The sequence below is a fragment of the Denticeps clupeoides genome, chromosome 9 (assembly GCF_900700375.1).
Source record: "Denticeps clupeoides chromosome 9, fDenClu1.1, whole genome shotgun sequence".
Lineage (NCBI taxonomy): Eukaryota > Metazoa > Chordata > Actinopteri > Clupeiformes > Denticipitidae > Denticeps > Denticeps clupeoides.
In genome coordinates, this window is record NC_041715.1 from 16,834,168 (window position 1) to 16,855,332 (window position 21,165).

Consider the following 21,165-nt stretch of genomic DNA (forward strand, 5'->3'; position numbering starts at 1 on the left):
ACACAAGAGTAGATGAATTGCCGACTGCTGTACTTCTCATGTGGGCTGACCTGTGGTGACCTGCACTGACCTCCGAATGCACTTGTCTCGCCCTTACCGCCATTCATCAGAGAAATTTAAGCACACTAATGGCAGGCAGCAGGTCTGTGCGAGGCAAAGTCCAATGGAAATCAATGGCAATTCATAATGGCCCAATGAGGTGACCCAGATGGGCCATGTCAACTCTATTAGCATAGACACTATGTTAGTGGTTGTGGTTGCAATGGGACCTGAAGGTTTTTAAATAAAGTTCATTGCTTGCGTTTTGACACTGGAACATGCGTGAAGTTTTGTGTGTTCTCTCTGTTCAGAGACAAAGGGCAATTAAAACGCACGCAGCACATTAACAGCGGAGCGGTGTTCTCTACAGTCGGCCGGTCAGAAAGTTTCTGCAAGCCCTTTGTGTGGTGGTGGGGCATAAAAACCATTGTCCCAGCACTGGTGAATAGCAGTTACCATGGCAGCACGTTAACCACAACCCAGTGAGTCTTGCCCGCAGCCGTGTCTGTTACTCGTCCCACATTTCTCACTCTCTCTCTCCCTCACACACACACACACACACACACTCTGGCGAGCGCTGTAACATGGCTGCCACTGAACCTTCCCAGGATGATCAGTACTACTTTCCTAGATGATAAAGCGAACCAAACTGATTTTAGGAAACCGTAACAGGCAATTCTAAATTCTGTTGTTACCATGTTGGACTGGGCACAATATAGACAAAATATTGTTTCATAACATTGTTATGCACCAATTAAAGATGCATATGTACAGGAACATGAATATTCTTGTTATTCTTGCTACATAACTAATGATAACATGTCTACCTATGATGTAAGCGGCTTTCTTGGCCAAATGACATCAATTACACACTGAATACTCCTTCGGCCTTGAACTTTAACCCCTGCAGCACTGACAAATCAACTCAGCTGAGAGATAGCGAGGGCCGGGCAACGGTGTCAACGTCTGTCACGCTTCTTTCCCATCTGACTCCAGTTATACACTAAGCAACCTCTCACCAGCTTTCAGCAGCCCCTAATCAGATCAACGTGTTGCCGGTACGCTGTACAGATCCGTAAAAACATCGGCCTGTCTGCAGCCATGAGCTCACTTCCAGCTGGCATGATCCGGTCCACAATCGGTGATATTACACCGACGCGTGCCGTTAAAACCCGGCCCCGTGCACTGTATCAGTCTCCTTCATTCTCCCGTGAAAGGGCATCTGGTAAAGTTTTAGTTAAACTGCTCTTTAAAACTCACAGAGGTGCTTTTTCAGCCGGGGTGGACATGGTTGCTGAGGTGCTCTGACCCCATCGACCCCACCGTGACTGGCCCATTCGCATACTGAAATACTGTAGAGGTCCATAGGCATTACACTCATAATATACAGGGAAATGAGCACCAGTACAGCTGCAATAATCCTATTACAATTCACCAAAATAAAACCACCCTAATGCTGATTTTCGTCCCTTCTGCCTCCTCTCCGTTCTGCTGAGGGTAGCTCTACATCCCCTCCATATATGAACATTTCATCCGCCGCTGACCTGTGGGTCCGAGCGACGACGGGCATTTATTAACTTGGGATTCTGGGATACCCCTGGAGCGAGAGCCTGTAATCTAATCCCGCTGAAGGGCCCTCCTGCAGGAAAGCACAATATCAGGGGTACACGGCTTAGCACTTCGTCTTAGAGGATCCGGGGAGCGTTATAATTAACAGCCCGCGTAGTCCTGCGGTCCACACCGGTTCACATGAACATCACCGTTTCGGTGGGAGACCAAATGATGAGAAGCATAGTTTGCGCACAATAATAAAAAGTCTCATCCATCTCAGAGAGGCGGGTCCATTAAGGCGAGGAGCGTGCGGGTTTGCCAGGGAGAAAGCAGGCGGTGGACGGGGTGGAGCGCCGCGTCCAGGGCCTGCTTCGCGTTACGGTTTATTATTGCGCAGGAAAAGGGACTCCTGCGCCGTGACCGAGGGCTGTTTACCCTCCCAGATGACACGCACGATATTCGGCTTTCACACACACTCACAAACAGGGGAAGAAGACGGATCAGTTGCAGCAAAAACGGGGGAAAAAATGTACATTTCACCCTTGATAAGATTCACATGCTCTTGGGGTCCTGACTTGTAGCACGGCTAACTGTCGGCACAAAACCCCTCCCTCACCAGCGCTGACTACGAGCAGCTGCGGTGACATTGTGCCAAACTGTGCCTGTCATTGCAAAGTTGATTCGTAAGGCCGAGGACCGCAGGCCCCGAGCGGAGGGAGAGGACAGTAGAGGCGGCTTTCAGTGGAAGCGCGGCACACAATAGAGCCAGTGTTCGGCCCTGGACCCGCGGTCGGGCCAGGGTCTCGGCGGGGGAGGCCTATTGAGAGGAGCCCCAGCTCAGGGCCCGGCTCTTCCGGACGCCTGTTCCGAGGCGGGAGAAGGGGGCAGCTCCACCACAGAGCAGTTTCCTGTCCCTCAGTGTGCTGCCACTTCACACTCCGACAGCTTCCCAGGAGTTGACTTCGCACGTCTTCCAAATATCTTCGCAAAAGATCCAGGAGGCAGATTACTATAATTTACTGAAAGACTAACCAGAAAGTGAAAGATTTTGTCACCGTGATACACTGCATCTGCATTTGAACCAGAAGACCCAGGTTCAAATCCCACTTACTACCATTGTGTCCCTGAGCAAGACACTTGAGTGTCTACAGGGCGACTGTCCCTGTAATTACTGACTGTAAGTCGCTCTGGATAAGGGCGTCTGTTAAATGCTGTAAATGTAAATGTAAATGTAGTCTGTGTCCTTAGCCACTAGGCCACCACTGCCCACATCAGGTACACGCTGAAAACCGACCTGTTCTTTTAAATATTATTGTCTGCATGTTTTTTCAAAAAAGCATAAAAAAAAAATAATTAACACAAGAACAGGATAAGTATTACGGTGCAGAGATATATCATATTTGCGACATGAGACCCATTGCATTAGCATGAGATATAAACTTGGCATTAAACCCTTTTGTATACTATCTGATGTTTGTCTTCTACTTCTACTTGCACTATAGCAATTCTCACATACTGCCAGTATAAAGGGAGATTTAGTGATACATATCTCAATAATCATTTGTTATTTTTTTATGGATGTTATATACATTGGAATTCCATGGTCCACATTACAGTGTTTTGATGAATAAATTGGCCTCCCAATGCAGAGCATGATGATGTTTCTATTGCCCAAAGTATCAAATGTGATACAGACTTGCAAATTATTTTTGTTAATATGTTTTTTTTACATTTAAGGAAGTAAAGGAAGATTCACATGCAATCTCATATTTCCTCTCTGTACCTCAAGAGTCAACAGATCTTTCTTGTTAATACAGCAAAATTCACCGCCCTTGGATCATTAACATATAAATAATACGGGAATTTCCAATAATATGGAAAAAAATGTCTAAAGCATCATCATCTAAAGCATGCAGTATGTACAAAATGTCAGTGCCTGATCTGTGCCACTTCTGCAGAATAATCAGATCAGGTTTATGTTCTCAGCTTTAGTATGAACACAGAGTCTATATGAACCAAAGGTAAAGATTTTGCCACCAACGTTTGCAATTGCTGAGGGTGTTAACCACTAGGCTACTTCCACCCAATATTATAAAAAGAGCACCAGAAGAGCCGCAGAGCGATTAGGTCTCCTGGATGTGTTGTGAAGTTTTTTGCCTGACGACCAAAAATGAAAAAAGAATTTCTGTAATACTTTTACTTATAATATTTAAGATGTACTCAGATAATGTGGAACATCATTTACATTTCAATGTATTTCAAAAACTGAAGGTTTGGCAGCTATTCACCGCTCGCGATGTAAAATTTGTACTAATTTCAGTTTAAATTTAAGGGAAATTGTTATCATAATTCGTGGTCATTTTAGTTGGTCATACAGTTGAATAGCTGCGTCAAAAAGAATAGGACAAAGAGCAGACAGGGCAGGGGTGTGAGAGAGGTGACAAAGGCGCCCCGGTCAGTGACCCCCCACACCTAGGATCCCTCCATATACAAACACTCCAACAGCCAGTGCTGTGCTCAGTCACAGGGCAGGACCAGCTGTGCCCACCCCCCACGACCCCACCACTCTCAGCACCTCCTGTCAACTCTGCCCACCCCTCAAACCGTCCAAGCAGACGCCTCACACAGAAGGTCCAAACATGTAGTATCAATTTTTACAAGATTTATTCGAAGTTATAGTAATTCCACTCTTATTTTGCCCACTTTGCCCAACAATATATCACACAGGTGATGAGGGGCAGCTGGTAACATGAAAAAAAAAAAAAAAAAGTAAAAAGTGAAGTGATTGTCACATGTGATACACAGCAGCACAGCACACGGTGCACACAGTGAAATTTGTCCTCTGCATTTAACCCATCACCCTGAGTGAGCAGTGGGCAGCCATGACCAGCGCCCGGGGAGCAGTGTGTGGGGACGGTGCTTTGCTCAGTGGCACCTCAGTGGTACCTTGGCGGATCGGGATTCGAACCGGCAACCTTCTGATTACGGGGCCGCTTCCTTAACCGCTAGGCCACCACTGCCCCATTAAGGAATGCAGTTCACCACCTACAGGAACTGTGACGTTGCCACTTCAGCACGCCATTCAACAAAGTCTGACGCTGGAAATGAAGGATGCTGTGATCAGAACTTTGTGTGTGTGTGTTGTGTCCTGGGTTTTCATAATGGAGACCAGACGCATTACGGTTTTTGAAAAACGTCTACCACGTGTCCACCAACGAACATCATCTGTCCAAGCAGACGTTCATATAGACACCATCGTTTCTGGTTCCTGCAGTGTAATACAGGGCGAGATTTGGGGGAAAACCACGTTCTAGCAAGAAATTTCCTACGATAACCACGTGATCACACGAGGGTGACTACGTGTATCTACCTCTGATGATGCTGATCAGTTTGCTCGTTTTAACGAAACGAAATACTGCCTCCGACGCATTGCTCTGCAGCCACTTTCAGGGGTAACATGACCTTCACCCTGCCAGCGGCCTTCCTCTACCTCTTCCCTCCCTCCATCCATCCAGCTCACGGAGTTCAATTCCCTGGTAACAGATGTTTTCTCTTGTTTTGTTCCTCCAGAGGGGCCTGAAGCCAGGAGAGCATTTATGAGACGCGTTCTGATTTTCCACTACTCTTCCGAATTTGGACAGGGGGGATGGGGGTGTCTGATTATTCTTCCCTATGGAGAGGGGCTGGCTGACCCCCTTCACTCCGTGGGTGATTTACTCTTTATTTATTCTCCGTCCAGATTCAATAAACATCTGACTGGATGAAACCGTATGCAGAAAAACACTTTTTAGTGGCAACTGCTGGCCTGCAAGTGTAGATATTTCTGGCAAGTTGCTTTTTTGTTATGTAAAGCTGTGAGTGAACAGAAATACAGTAATATTACATTATGATCATTTGGGAGACAGCGTTATCATAATCACTGGGTAAAGGGACAGTCCCACGGTGTAATTCTGGCTAAAAGGGCTTATTAAGTGGGAAACTGTAATAAATAATAACCAAATCAAGCATGAACTGATCGCTTCTTAGATTCCAACGCACCGCGATGACACACTGAACACTGAGCAATGTAAACAAAGGAAGGTCTATGTGACAAGGACTCGTGGGATTCTGGGGGGTGGGGCGGACAGAGCAGCCACACCGGGATGATTAATCACCGGCACGGCGTCTTAGTGCTGATGATGAGGAGCTCGGTCCCGATCCCCGGCACACACCGCACACTCCGAGCAATTCGAAATAACGGCAACCGCATCATTATCACAAAACCGCAAATAACAAGACGCAACAGTCCTCAGACGCCCAGCGACACCATCAACACGTTTCCCACCACATTCCCTCCCCCGAAGGCACCAGCGTAACGGTGTACCCCTCTACAGTCAGCAGACCTGGGGGTTTCAAAGACTACTCCCCTACGCTGGGGGTCTGAAGCAAAAGCGGATTCAAGTAGGTCAAACCGCCAGTTAACGGCACGGAGGGAAAGACTGAGGCGGCCCTTTGTTGCCCGGGTTCTAGACGGTACCTCTTTTGTCCCGACTCGGCTCTAGGTTCTCTTCTGATGTAGCTTCCATGCCTGTTTTTATCCCATGCAACAACAACAAAAAAATGCTTCCCCTTCTGCAAACACTTTTCTGTGCTCTCTCTCCCTCTCTCTCTCTCTACCTCTCCCGCCTCCCTCTCTCTCCCTCTCTCTCTCTCTCTACCCCCCCCTCTCTCTCTCCCTTTCTCCCCCCCCCCCCCCTCTCCCTTTCTCTCTCTCTCTCCTTCCCTCTCTCTGCACGGCGACTCTGATTGACTGAAGTGCAGTTTATCAGTTCATCGCAGCTCCGTTCCACCACATGAAGGTCTGACCAGATGGGATTTTGCTCAGATTAGTGCTCCCGAAGCCCCGTTCATCACTCCCGATCCCATTTTGAAGTAAATATTATTGTTTTTTTGGTTAAACACCCCCCTTACACACACACACACACACACACACACACACACACACTGGCTGGGACCCCCTTCCCTCATTTATCCCAGGACACCCCCACATGCCCATACACATCCGCAATAGAACCCCCTCCTCCAAAAAGCCTCCAGTTCCCACTCAGTGTGGAGAAGAGAACACACCAAGAATGACAATTGGAGTCATTACATCACAAGACGAGAGGACGTGTGTGGGAGCCGACAGACCCCCGCAAATGAAAGGACTCCCCCGTCGCCCCCACCCAACCAACACACACACACACACACACACACACAATGTCCACTGTGGGCCGGGGAGGGAGGGGGGGGGGTGTCTCCATACAATCCCTGGCCATTCCCATTGCAGCACAAAGAAGGGTGGTGGGGGGGGCACCATATGCCCCCGGCTCCCGTGGCATCACCCAGTCACCGCCGTCTCCCGTCCATCTGCTGGCTTCCTTCACAGAGAAAGGGGCACAAGAAGAGGGGGAAGAGCCCATCTCTGAAGGAAAAATAAAAGTGGAGAGAACGGGATGGAGAGGGAGAAAGGAGTGGGAAGAAAGCGGGACTCTGCAGGCATGCTAATGAGGGTGTGGGGTTTCACTGGGAAGCGGTGGGGCAGCGGGGGCTTCTCACGGATATGAAACCACAGACAGGACCAGCGCAGCGGGGAGGGAGCCCGAGGCTTTCGCTGGGAAAAAATCTCCCCAAACGGATCTGCGAGCCGTACGAAGGCAGGATCCTCACACGCCGCACAGTTCCAAAATTAGCCACCATAGCATCCCGGGTTCGAGGACCCTGCGCTGAGGTGGAGTGTGTCTTGTTCCTATTTGAGGTCAAGCTATGGCCAGGTCCTCTTAAAACCGGACATTATCCGGTTACCAGATTTTGAGGAAGAGCGAATTAACTCCGTATTCAGCTGCACCCATGCTTGGAGAAATATACTGACAAAAAAAATACATTTTTATCATGCATAATTAATATTAAGTCGTCACACAATACAACACAAACAAAATGCTTTGGTCCACATACAAGTGTCCCTCAAAATATTTCTGAAATAAATGTAAATGTCTAGTTCAAAAAAAGCAACATGCAAAAGATGGTGCAAGATTCAATGTTTACATTTACAGCATTTACCAGACGCCCTTATCCAGGGCACCTTACAATCAGTAGTGACAGGGACAGTCCCCCCCAGAGACACTCAGGGTTAAGTGTCTTCCTCAGGGATCCAGTAAGGGATGGTAGTAAGTTGGGTTTGAACCTGTGACTCTGTGGTCTTACCCACTAGGCTACTACCATCCAGAGTTTTCTAACAAGCGTTATAATAAAATCTACAATGAGGGGGGATAATCTTACAGGTCAATGTGGTATTAATAACATTTTTACACAATTACAGTAATATAATATGATCAAGCCTGCCACTAATTATTATTAAATGTATAGACAAGGTCTTTACTATTTGTGAGGTTCTATTATCTTCAATTGATTTCATAACATAGTAGATATTCTGACATAAATTTTTGGACATTTTACCCTAATGGACTTAGGAAGTGACCAAAGTAGGGACAGACCACATTCAGGTCCAATTGCTGAATTTACCAACAGTGCAAGGGTTCCAGCCCCCTTGTCTAGGCTACAATCTGAATGATGATGAAGCACAGTAGAATGGTGGGCGGGGCACAGTGGGCCGATCATTATGCTGCGCGGCTTGGCCTGAATAGCCACTGAGTGCTCGGTCACCCATGAAGACCTGTGGCCTGTCGGGCCTTCACAGACGAGAGCGTTCTCATGGACCCCGACTACAGGACAGCACCATTCACACCGGGCGCAGACGGCTCCTTCATATGGAGGGAGGGGCCGCCAGGTTCCCACCACAAAATCGCACACTTCAAAAGAATCCAGAGTCACTTATTTCATTCCACTTAAATTAACTAATAAATATTATTCATATACGTTTTTTCATTTATATGATCTTTTTTTTACATTTAATTTTAAAAGCTTTTAATTGGCTCATTAACACACATAGTGGGTCCAGTGACCTGAATAATTGTGTAATCATTTAGTATAATTTTTTTTTTTTTATTGTCACACATTTTCTATTGATTGTGGAGAGCCTGTCCTGACCCACTTCACAAAACCAGAGTATGCATTTTCTATACTGGTATTCCATCGACTTTTTAACCGGTGACCTTTCTGATCTGCGCCCATTCACAAGTCTGTTGACCTATTTCACTGAAACGCCTAAAGGTCATCTCCCGACAGAGAAAAGGTGGAATATTCAACATCAGAAACATTACAAGAACATCAGCCTGCATAAACTGCTAGGCAGACGCTCTCCAGAAAGTTTTTAAGAGCATAAAGTGAGTTGCTTTGTTTGACAATTAGGCCAGTATAAATGAACTCAGAGATTGCTGCTCTTTGAAGAAGGCAGCTCTTTGAAGTGAACAGGAAGAGGGGAGCTCTCTGCAGACAAAAAGGGACCGCAGGACAGTCTGAAACGTCTATTTAACTTATTTCCTCCAGGAAATGCCTGCTATTTTACTGCTGGACATTTAACTGGATAGCTTTTATAGAGCAGCCATCCTCGTTCATTATGGAGCAGAGAGGGGGGACAACGGGATTTCATCATGGGAAAGATCCTTTTTCTCCATAATAATGACATATGAAGAAAATTGGGATAATATATGATCAACAAAAACAAAATGATGTCTACATTGAATATAATTTAAGTAAAACAGACTGACAAGCTTGAGATCATAAGAAGCATTAGCCAAGGAAAACTCTGTCTGTACTCACTTATAAATGGGATGGGGTTGGGTGGTATTTAAAAATTTCAACCAGACCAACACCACTTCATAAAAAGGCTAAATTATTGCCAGGAGATGAAAATAACCAATGAATTCACACCATTTCCAGTATTTTCATTTGAGCCAAACGGCTGATGCCATCTACAAACGGGGAGCCCTGGAGAAATATCTGGGAGCCACTGGTCTAAAGTCCATTCCAGGGTGATAATAAAATGGACTGATTGCTCCATTGCTGCAACCTTGACAAAAGAGTCCTGAGTTCGGGTCTTGGCCTGGATGCTACCTTCAAGATGTTCCAGTTCCATCCCAGAGACCCAGGGTTAGGAGAAATGGTGTTCCCAAGTTGATCGGGGTGTTGTTGACCCTGTTGAGGTGACTGCTAGGACAGATTCCCCCAGCACTCCTCTGAATAAGTGGGTTTATTAAAAATACATTTAAAAAAAAGAGCTTTCTGAAAAAGCGTCCATAGAGGTTAAGCTAGTTTTCAAAACTGTTTAAAACTCATTCAAACTGCGCAGTTTTTATTCTGATTCGGCTCTATAAACATTTAAAGCATAAAAACTATCTGGAATGTAATTGCTCGTGCTTGACCAGTCCGCCTGACTCAGCACCCCTCTAATCACATGTTTGTGTTTGCTGTCATTTGGGGTCTGGAAGGAAATCCACTCTTGGGACCCGTTGGCAGCGAAGGCTCCCCTCTGGTGTTAGTTACGCTCCCAACCTTGGCACCTCTGCTCGTGCTGGGTGTGCGTGAGTTGTCCCGACACCTAAACACCAACAAGCGTCCTGGTCCACCCTGGTCCACCATGAGTAGACAGCTATCAGCACTGCCTGTACCCACAGTCCAATGGTCAAATGGCCACATGTCTGTTTTCCGTTCTGTCTTCTGTAACGTGCTCTTATCTTCCAGTGGCCTCTTTTCAAAAGTTCATGGAACACTCTTCCTTTTCATTGGAATTTTTGACTTTTTTAGGATACGGTTTCAGAAGTGTGGAAAGAGGAACGCTTAACCCCTTTTCTGGTTTGGCAAAAACACTGCGTGTCTGCATAAGGTTCACATGCTTGAGTTAATGTGCATTGCAATGAATGTATACCATGTAATTATTAGTGTTCCAATGATTGCAGTATTTTATGTTCCTCATCATTCCCAGTAAAATATGGTCTCACACAAATATGTGCGGTACAAATCCAGACAGAACCGCAGAAATACTGCTCACCGGGGCATATAAAGTTCATTCGGTAATTCATGTAGCATCCTGCCACCTTCAAATAAGGGCTGGAATGAGATTTTCCACTGCTGATACGCATACACAGTCTGTAGCTGGTTAATAAATCCTGCACCCACTCAGGTCAGACTGTTGGTTTAAGGGGGTACATGACAGCTAATTCCCAAAATTTACTATCCCTATGCTCCCTATTCTTTTTGGTTCTTTATGCACGTCATTGTGTTGGGATTCCAGATTCAACCAAATGTTGAGGGAAAAATAGAATACAACGTTCTTCTTATCACAACAGGTTTTTTTAGGGATCAGTTCAGTTGCTAAAGTGAAAGGTTGCAGCAGGGGAACTGAAATGCTGAAATCCCAGTTGAAAAGGTTTATGGTTGTGGCCCAAGAGGCCCGAGAACCTTCCTGCAAAAATTTCCGACATGCTGTGAGGGCATCCTGGAAAACAGGCGACTGACCCACTAATCGCCTGCAGAACCTCCCATAAACATGTCCAGCGTAATAATACACATAGTAAATATGTTCCGCCGCCTGTGCTGCACACGCTGTTCTGACACTTGAATTGCTTCATTAATTACAACCAGTAAAAGAAATGCACGTGGCCATTAAAAAGCAGACGATAAAGTGATGCTTTATGCTTTTTTAAACAAAGTCCATATATTCCCAGATATAGAAGTGACACCCACGTTCTACTTATTAATATTTGCATTCATCATCTTTCCACTAGACGTAATTCATGCAAATTCCCTGTTGGCAAAGTCACAAACTTGACACCGTTGCTCAGCCAAGTGAATAGTGCCGAACTTGAGAAACCAACTGCATCGTGGTCATCATTAATATTCATGAGCGCAAACAGATGCCCCATTGAAACCCTTTTGTAGACGTGCTGTTGTCCGTGTAAGTGTGAACATGCACGGAGCTGGGTGCCCACCGCACAGCCTTGTGTTGTTCGCAGCTGGGAAGTTTTTACAATGGCTGCGTTTGCCAGTTATTTAAAAAGAGAAAAAAAAAACTTGCTGAATTAACCAAAAAAAGACAATGCTCCAGTGCCGTGTAGTATTAAAGGGGCATTATGGGGCGTATAATTAATGTCCATTTACAAAATGTTTGCACAAGTTAAATAGACGATGCACAGGGAATTCTGAAAACATGTTACTTTTATTCATTTGCTTTCAATTTCATTGAAATTTGTAAAAAAAAATTAAAATGTACATCACGAGAGGTGAATTTACATCACGAGAGGTTTCAAATGTCTGCAAAACCTTCAGTTATTTTAATACATTGAAACTAAATGACATTCCACATTATCTGAGTACCCATCTTAAAAGTGCAAATATTACAGATTGTTTTTTGCATTTAGGTTTCATTTTCAAGAGAATTGTCCAATTATTAATTGCTTTACACTAAGTTGAGACCCTGGAAGATTTTTCATCCAGTCATGAAAAAATCTGATTATTAACTTGGAGACACATTGCTATCCAATTGCACAGAGCTCGATAAGAAGCTGTTTGAGGTGCACAACACATCCAAGGGTAAATTCTTCACCAAAACACGTGTCAGTTCCACCCTTCACTAACGGAATCTGGTTTAAATCACAGACAACAAGAGCTCAGGTTGCCGTTTACCACGCTAACTTCATACATTTGATACACGTGCTCTCCAAATACTTACATCCTCATAAGATAATACTATCTAGGAAAGACATATTTAAATGGCCACGGAATTCATATGTGAACATTGAAACTCATGAAGTGTATACAGCCATCAATGACATCATCTCGGCCACGATCACCAGCACCAGTTCACACAGCTCCAGCTGTGTCCCGACCCATTCTCATCGAAAGCCTCAGCGGTTCCTTTGTCCTTGTTCCCGTCTGGCCGACCTTTCACCCCCCTGAATCCAAAAACTTACTTTGGTCCATCTAAACCCCGTTCTGAAAGCTCACCCTCCTTCAGTCAGTGTGCTCCTCTGGGCACAGCGTGAGGTCTCCACGGGCAACACATGGCCCTTGAAGGACGAGGAAGAATCCATCCTCGGCTCTATGACAACAGAGCAGCCGGCCCTGTCCTGCTTAAAGCCACCGGCTGCCCTTCTCTGTTTAATGAGAGTCATACCATGGGAGGGTGAAGCGGCGTTGCGGAGACGAGAAGAGGGAGACACGGGGGTCTTTGTTTTCAATGCTTGTCCACTTGAACAACCGTCAATCAACTAGGTAGAAGATTCATGGGTAGCATTGCTCAAGTATGACATGCTGCAATTCGAAAGCAAGTACAAGAATGCACTGCAGTGCTGTCCTTACTGTAATACAGGGTGTGGACAAGAATGATTCAACAGGGTCAGACTGACCAAAGAAATGAAGTCAGCCCGGCACTTGGACCTCAATGACGTTCTCAACTCCAGTGCTATTTGGAGGAGGAACAAGGGAACCACTGAATCACACTCTGTGGCGAGGCCACTTAGAGCCACCCGCGACGCACTCCATTTGTTTAAACAAAGCGCTTAGGAGGAGTTGGGCCCTCAACCTGTAAGCGTTGCCCCTCTCCGGAGTCCTCTCAGCACCGGCTGCGGCCGCTCACGGCGGGTCAGTGGTGAAAAATGTCCAATGGGAGCTCACAGCGGAGGAGTCCGCACACACCGAGCGGCCGTCACTCCACTCCTGCTGGCACCAGCAGATGGAAACATCTGTCAAGTAGTCAGGTTCCACATCCACAAAGGCACAATGGGGCTGCATGAGAACGGAAATCACACAGCTTCGTATTGCGTTATATTCTTTTGCACCATACCAATGCCATGCATTACTTGATTCCAACAAACTGATATGACATAGGGCAACAAATGGCGTATCCAGTATAGCAGAATTATAGCATGATTATTGCATGTGGAGAACATGCATTTTGTAGGCTGACGTGATAATCTGCACAGATCCCAGATGTTTCTGTAAGATGAGACCCGAGTGATCATGGTATCCAATAATATCCCCCAGTCTTCCTCTCGAAGGTTGTGCACATCAGGATTTAAGCAATTGCATACAACGCGCTCGCCGGGAATGATTTTCCTTGTAAAAAAAAATTCTTTAATCCAGTTACTCTAATTCCAAACAACCGCATTCGGTCCCCTGACACGCCAGCTATTGGATTTCCTGCAGCTGTTGCTTCACCCTGCGAGAAGCTCAGGCGCTCGGCAGAAAATCAGCCGACCCCATTCAGTCTGCATGCATATGACGTCCTGTTTTATGGCCGGGGAGATCCGGGAGTAATGCAGGGTTAACTGGGAATTGCCATCAGACATGCACATGTGAGGAATGCGAGTGTGGCCCATCATGGTCAGTGCCCTTGGAAAACAAATTCCGCAGTCAAACGTGTATGAATCATGGCGATCTGAGCAAAGATGATTCACGAGCAAACCATGCGAGATCCCCAGCAAGAACGTCTTCATGATTTACCAGGGCAACTTAAAAAAAAGGACAAAACATTGTGCATCCTCGCTAAAATATAGCACCATAAGGAGCTGAGAATATAGCTGCTTCATGTATGGGCCCAGAAAAGATTCCCTTTGCACTTTTCTTGTTCCTTGTAGTGTAATGTCTGATGCATAGAATCCAATCCAAATGAAAAAAAAGTTTACTTGAATGCACCCAAATGAATAAACTTTGTTGTTAGAGGTATCAGGGATGCAATTCAAATTCTACAACAAGTATCCAGAAATGTCTTATTGGTGCAGGCTGAACGCTAACATGCGTGTTTGCTACGAAAACCCGTTCCACGCCTGCCCGCATGTTTGTTTAGTGTCGTGACTGCTCCTCATTAAGACAAGAACCGCTGGTTTAAATCCATCCCTTTATTATGTTTTCTCCAGAAACGCTATTTCGGAGTTCACCCGAGGATGCCGGAGCAGGAGAGTTGAACGTGATGGAGCCTGGGTGTCGACCTGGCAAGTGCACCCCTTTTTGTTTCACCGCAGTGAATGGACTGGACACAAAGAGCTATCTGTGAAGTGCCGATTATTTTTCTCGGGAGGCACCGCGCCAAGGGTCCCGTCCCACAGACGCCATTAAAAGCTACTTGGCCTGACTCCGATGGCTCAAAGGCGGCCTACTAACAACCGACTACGTACGCATACACCTCCCCAGCAATATTCCTTTTTTTCCTTCATCCGCATTTTAAAATCGAGCATGAGGCTTATTACGGAGTTTGTTCCAGGCTGCGGTGCCCAGTGTTTCCGAAGGAAACGGTGAGATATTCTCTATTAATTCAAAAATTGGTTAAATCTGTTGGAGGTCAGCTTTTTTTTTTAATGAGAGAGAGAGAGATGTGCAACCTTGAAACTCCCTTATTTAAAGTGCCCCAGCGGCGGGCGTGTAGGGATTATCGGCGGCATTTCTACACGGGAAAGCAGACATTGTCACCTGACTGTCCCTGAGCATGCCTGACAGGAGCTCAAGAGGAACAGGAACGGACATAACAGCGGGAAAAATTCATTCCAGGATGAAGTTACAATATGTTCACACTGAGAAAGAAAAATGAAATAAATACGGCTTGATTTCTCCAAGGTTGCGGATAAAAAAACAAAACAAAACAGGAATTATATGAAGCCATGTTTTAATATAGGGCACTATTTTCAGAAGTGTGCCACTTGTTCACCAGTGTCAGGATAAATAGATAAACCAAGTATGTATCTTGAAAAAAAAAGCCAGAATTGTTATTAGGTACCAAGAACATAACCTTTAATTATGTTTTAATAAGCCTTTTTTAAATGGGAGGGGCCAGAAGATTGACTTCCTCACTCTCGATGATTTAAACCCATGTTGTCAACACATCACTTGCAAAAATCTTCATGGTTTTATCTGTTTATGCATGTAAATGTTATGCGTAGTGGCCTTGCAGGAAAGGAAACTGACCCGTAATCGAATCCCGAACCACCAAGGTGCCACTGAGGTGCCACTGAGGTGCCACTGAGCAAAGCCCCGCCCCCATACACTGTCATGGCTGCCCACCGCTCACCAAGGGTGATGGGTTAAAAGCAGAGGACACATTTTGTTGTGTGCTGTGTATCAAACAACAACACATTGCCTTTCTTTGAATTATGAATTATATTATGTATTTTTAAACACTGTAAAATCAGCTCCACCAACAACAGGTACAGTCAAAACAGACCGACAGGCCAATGACTCCCATGTTTTTGGCCTACAAAGCTGCTATATGTAATATGTAAGCCGGGCTGGAAAAAGGTATCGATTGTCTTCGGTGGCGCAACCACCCAGCATTCCAGCAGGGAGAGCCTTTGGGTGTCACCAAAAGCTAGTGCGTGATTTGATGTAGGGACTGCAGGAGTGTGCGGGTGGGAAACATCCCTCCGCCTGTCTGTCTGTCTAATCCATTATTTCACGCGGCCTTCTGGAAATGACCGCATTGAGCGCACACTCCGGGCAAAACAAAACATCTGATGCGGACGCGGTTTTTCATGGACAGCGGTGGACTCGACAACAGCGGTGTCCCTGTGGAGGAGGTCAAAAACTGCCTTGTGCTGCTAATAGCCTGCTTGATCTCCGTTAAACACGCGGCATACGGCATAAGCAAATTAGGCGCATGTGCACGGGACGCTTGTGGGTTTTGAGGTAGCCTAACTAAGGGCTTCGGACCAGGGTGTTCTGACTAAAGAGCCAACCAGATCTTTTCATCAGGCACATGCACACCAGGGCCTTGCATACAGAACCAGAAGAGTTCCCTCTGAATAAGTCAGGCCAAGTCGCATTTACATACCAAGGACATTTCGAGGCATTCAAACCTCCAACCCGTTCCCAGTGTAACAATTCGCTCTCACGAGGGCAACGTCCCAAAAAGGCGGGCAGAGAAGCTCCCGTGGCACCCCATCACGGGCATCTGAATGGGCTTTTTAGTGGAAGTGAGGGGAATTGGCCATGCTTGAACAAGCATTCCCACTCAAGATCTTCTATTCCTATCATTTCATATCACAATTAACAATGCCCCTCTTTGTGGCCCGAAGCTCTTATTAAGCCAGACGAATTAACACGAGCACTTCGACAGAGGCCCAGTGTTGGTGTGGAGGACATTGGTAGGCGGTGTTGAGATGGTCTGGGTGAAGGAGATGAATGAAAGAGGGCGAAGAAACAAACAAACAACCCAAAAAAAAGCAGGGTAGATGTAGACAGAACACAGTCGAGGTCTCCTGGCCTCAACAAGGCTCGTCTTTTCCAACGACCTCATCTGCAGTTTAATTGCAAATCCAGAACTATTCAGAACCCCAGCCAGATGGAACAAGGCCAACAAACAACCAAATCCCATAATGCTAAAACGAATTTGGCTTTCATTGCAGCAAATGTGCATTCTAAAACCGTTCTAAAAAGTAACTGATGTTAAAACGAAAAAGGTGAAAAACATGAATAAACCATTTTACTCTCAGTTTATACCTCATGACATTGTGACTGGCTCAGAAAAATGTCATAATTAAATTTAAGTTATCATGAATTACGATAACTTTATTGATGGAACCACATTATATACCATTTCAGATGAACTTCTTTACGTTTAGTCTAGTCCATCGTTTGTAAAATGTAATTCCTGCTGTACAGTTGGTTTTTTTAATAATAGGCCGCTGACCTCGAAGGCTGCAGTTTAATCGTATAACGCGCACCGAGCACCTTCACAGTCTTGAAATATATTCGGAATAAACACGCCGCAGAAGCCCCGCGTGAGATTCTTATGCAAGAGCTCAGCGTAATAATAACCCAAAAGCAGCCCCAGTTCCGCCTCCACCGGGCAGCTGGATTCCCCAGCAGAAGATGTTTATTCATGAACCCCCGGGGCATCGGCGGAGGAAAGATTATCTCATCCATTGTTGCTCCGTGGCCATCAGTCGACAAGCCGCTGACCTCCAAATCCGTGACGTTCACACGACTGCCCCCCCCCCCCCCCCCCCCCCCCCCCCCCCCCCACCCCCTTCCTGAGCCGAGGGTCCAAGGTTACGGGTCCGCACTTCCTTGGATGCGACCTGGCGTAATGACTATTTCATCTGGGTCCCATGTGATCGTTTCATAACAGTTCACCACCAGCGCCGAAAGCAGCACAATGCTCGTAACCCCCGACGAACAGAACCCATCAAAGGCCCCTCAAATGAAGCTGTCACCCAACCAAATCCTCTCATTAAACTGGCGAAGGCCACAGCGCAGGGTTTCCATCTGAAGTCGGCCCGCGGTGAATAAAGGGAGAACAGCGAGACAGTCGGAGGACCGGCGAGTTCATAAGACAACATGTGACCTGCTCAACTTCATTACCGCGGCTCCAGCCGTCACAAGACCCCCCCTCCGCCGCGGCGGGCATGAACCAGCGACGGCCATGAAAGGGAAAGTGTCTCCGCCGCGGCACGCAACCCCTCCGTTCCGGAACAAGGAGGACTCGGATCTTCTCATGATCAGATCATGCAAACGAGGCGGCTATCAGGAGACGTGAACACCGTAAATCACCCTGATTACATCAGCCGGTTCTGGGTAACCGGGGCGACAGTCACATGACACGGCAAACTGGTTTCAGGACCACGGTCACTAGGAGCCCGGGTGCAAATGGCAGCTTTCTGCACGGCCAATGGACAGTCGGTTCCGAGCGCTGGCACCGGTTTCCAAGGCAGCCGCTATGCCACGACACGCACAAAACATTCCCTGCGTAATACGAAACAGGACGCCGTGTCCCCATTAAAACATGAAAGGGACCACAGCTGCCGGGGAACTCAGTCCAACTAATCAACACAAGACATGGACAACAAAACATCTTGAAGATGCCTCTTACACGCTGAAGTATCGATAGGTAGATTTACGATATTGGACGTTTAGACGTGGCCTTCTTTACAGGGACGGGAGAAAGTTTCAGCGAAGGGAGATCGAGGCCGGGACGGGGGGGGTCCACTGGGCTCGCCTCAAAATTAACAGCACAAAGAAGCCGGGGCCAAATTAAAAGCACAAAGCCAGCACTGTGGGGGCCTGGGAGGATCCATGAATGCTCACACTTATTCTCACACGGTCTGTATTCTGGTCCTGTCAGCTGCGGCGGGGACGCGGCATACCAACCAGCCCCTCTGGTTTCCAGCCGCCGAGGCCAAGTTTCGGCTCGGCCAGGAGAAGGAGACCCCCGCGCCTCACGCCGGCTCCAGAGGCGAGGCTTCTCGGTACGGATCGCGGCAGATCTGGCTACCAGAGGGGGTCCCGAGGCAGAAGGGAAGCTCTTCCTGCAAAAATGTCCCCATCTGGCCGACAGCCTCTAAGTGCCTCAAAGCCCATAAGCCTGCTGGGAGCCTTTAAGACGCGCCGAACATTCGCGGCAATGGCGCCTTGCTCCTCTCAGGCATTCCGAGGATGGGAACGCAGATGGCCAACACTTGGGCATGAGTTAGTGCAGGAGCGGCGAATCGTCTCACACTCCAGGCCATTAGTTCACATGTCAAGATTATAACACAGCATGGAGGTTTACTGCATGGCCAGTACGCAGGAGACGGGGGGGGGGACTTTCAATAAAAAGTATTAAAAAGCGATTATATATGGTCAAAACTATTGCTATTACTTCCCATTATCTCTAATTACAAGGAGGATCCCTCAAGAACAGCTCGGGGTCAAGTGTCTTGCACGGGGACACGACGGTGTCAACTGGGGGTTCGAACCGGCAACTTTGTGACCATCAAGGCCATATGTGTCATTGTTACTAGGTTACTCCAATCACATGAACTCACTGGCAAATGGGAAAAGCCTGTTCTGTAAAAAAAAAAAAGAACTATAGTGAGAGTTAAAGTAGAAATTTGGTTTCAGAAACCATATTCCACCGCAGCCCCCCCATCAAACCCAGACTGTGCTTTTATGATTAAAAGTTTGTAAACGAACGTCACTGCAACGTTTAGCGAACGTTCCTGTAGGTTCGTTTCGCGGTGAAATCCCTCCAGACTGATCCCGGGATAATCGCGGTCGCGCAGTTGCTCACTTGCTTCTTAATGCCGGGTCGGGAAACGAAAGCGGGTCGGGGAGGGAGGGGGGGAAAAGAGTCTGACGCTCTTTTGAAAAAGAAAGAAGACACGAGAGAAAAGGAGTTGCGTACCCATGCTTGTCCCGGTGCAGGAGTGCCAGAAGGTTTCGGAGAGAGCGAGTGGCGGAGGTGCAGCCTGCCCTGCTGGGATGGTGCTCCGGGATGCGCGGCTCCGGCTGCGCTCTCTGCGCTCCGGCCCGCTGGGTGACGTCACGGAGAGGGCTCGGACCCGTGCGAGTGTGGCCACGCCCACCCCGCAGCCCTGCCAGTACATGTAATATATTCGGTATATTTAATGCACCCCATATAGCCAACATGTAACGTTGTTTAAACGTTGTCTTTCACTATGTATGTAGCTGAAATGACAATAAAGCTGAAAAAGAGGCTTCACAGGCTGATGGCGCAGAATACAGATCTTTTATAAAGAGAGTTTTTTGGGGGGGTCGCACGTTCTATTTGCATTAATTTACTTACTTAATGGGTGGTAGTAGCCTAGTGTGTAACACACTCGCCTATGAGCCAGAAGACCCAGGTTCAAATTCCACTTATTACCATTGAATCCCTGAGCAGGACACTTAACCCTGAGTGTCTCCAGGGGGGGACTGTCCCTGTCACTACTGATTGTAAGTCGCTCTGGATAAGGGCGTCTGATAAATGCTGTAAATGTAAATGTTATTCCTAAGCAGGACCGCAGCTGCAGGATCCCATCCTGGGACAACAGATGAAGTGTGGGGACACTTCCAGGGTTGTCATGGGGTTGTCATGACACTGCTGCCACCTCGTTCCTTTTACAGTGCCATCATCAGGACCATGACAGGCCTCACAATTAACGTCCATTAAAAAAAACTTCTGTTAGTTTTGTGTCTGAATCCTGAAGACTGAATCCTGAAATGTCTTATTTTTATGGTGTACGTAACATTAAAACATTAGTGTGGGCTGCTCAAACACAGGATATTTATATATTATTTTACTTATTCTGGTCCATTCCAACATCATTCAAGCCAGACAAGTCTCTGCAGTATGTATTTATACGTGCGGGACTTAATTTAAAAATTATACCTCACTCATGTGAAATGAGCTGAAATAAATGATAAAATATTTTGTGTTCTGAATTGAAGTTCTACATATTGCTGAAAAACAACTGCATGGAGCTGGAGCCTTGAAGGGTTTTGGGGACCACAGTAGAACAAAAAGCGTCCAGCTGATTTGTAAGTGCCGATGTAACCCATTGTTTTTAGGGACCCTCAAACTGTCCATTCTGGCCCACACAGCTCCCGACACTCTCAGCAGAGGACATATTCTGGAGAAACCAGAGATAACCGCCCTCAAAGAGCCTCTCAGAACATCTTAACGTACAGCAGAAAAAATGCCAATCTATTAGCTGACAGCACAATGTGATACCTCCACCGAACCATGCATCCAGCTTCTCCTGTTCCACTGTCAGAAGGTACAAGGGCTACTTGATATTCATGTTGTTTCAGAACCAGGGGCAAATTCCCACCACATCAGAATTCAGTGAAATGCCTGGTCACCGGGTGCCAATAAAACACTGATCCAGTGCTCAGGCATCCGGTATCCAA

The 21,165-nt window shown here is 46.7% G+C and overlaps 1 protein-coding gene across 3 annotated transcripts in view; it reads right to left on the minus strand.

Moving 5' to 3' along the window:
* gpm6bb (glycoprotein M6Bb) overlaps positions 1 to 19,809 on the minus strand; it is a 26,593-nt gene extending 6,784 nt beyond the window's left edge. For 2 of the 3 annotated variants that reach the window (XM_028990326.1, XM_028990328.1), the window contains exon 1: positions 6,107 to 6,248. In XM_028990326.1, the coding sequence (XP_028846159.1) occupies positions 6,107 to 6,155 (49 nt within the window). In that variant the 5' untranslated portion in view covers positions 6,156 to 6,248. Of the gene's footprint in view, positions 1 to 6,106; positions 6,249 to 19,657 lie in introns of those variants that run through there. The other variant, XM_028990327.1, reaches the window with a different exon arrangement.
* Positions 19,810 to 21,165: the final 1,356 nt, after the last annotated feature.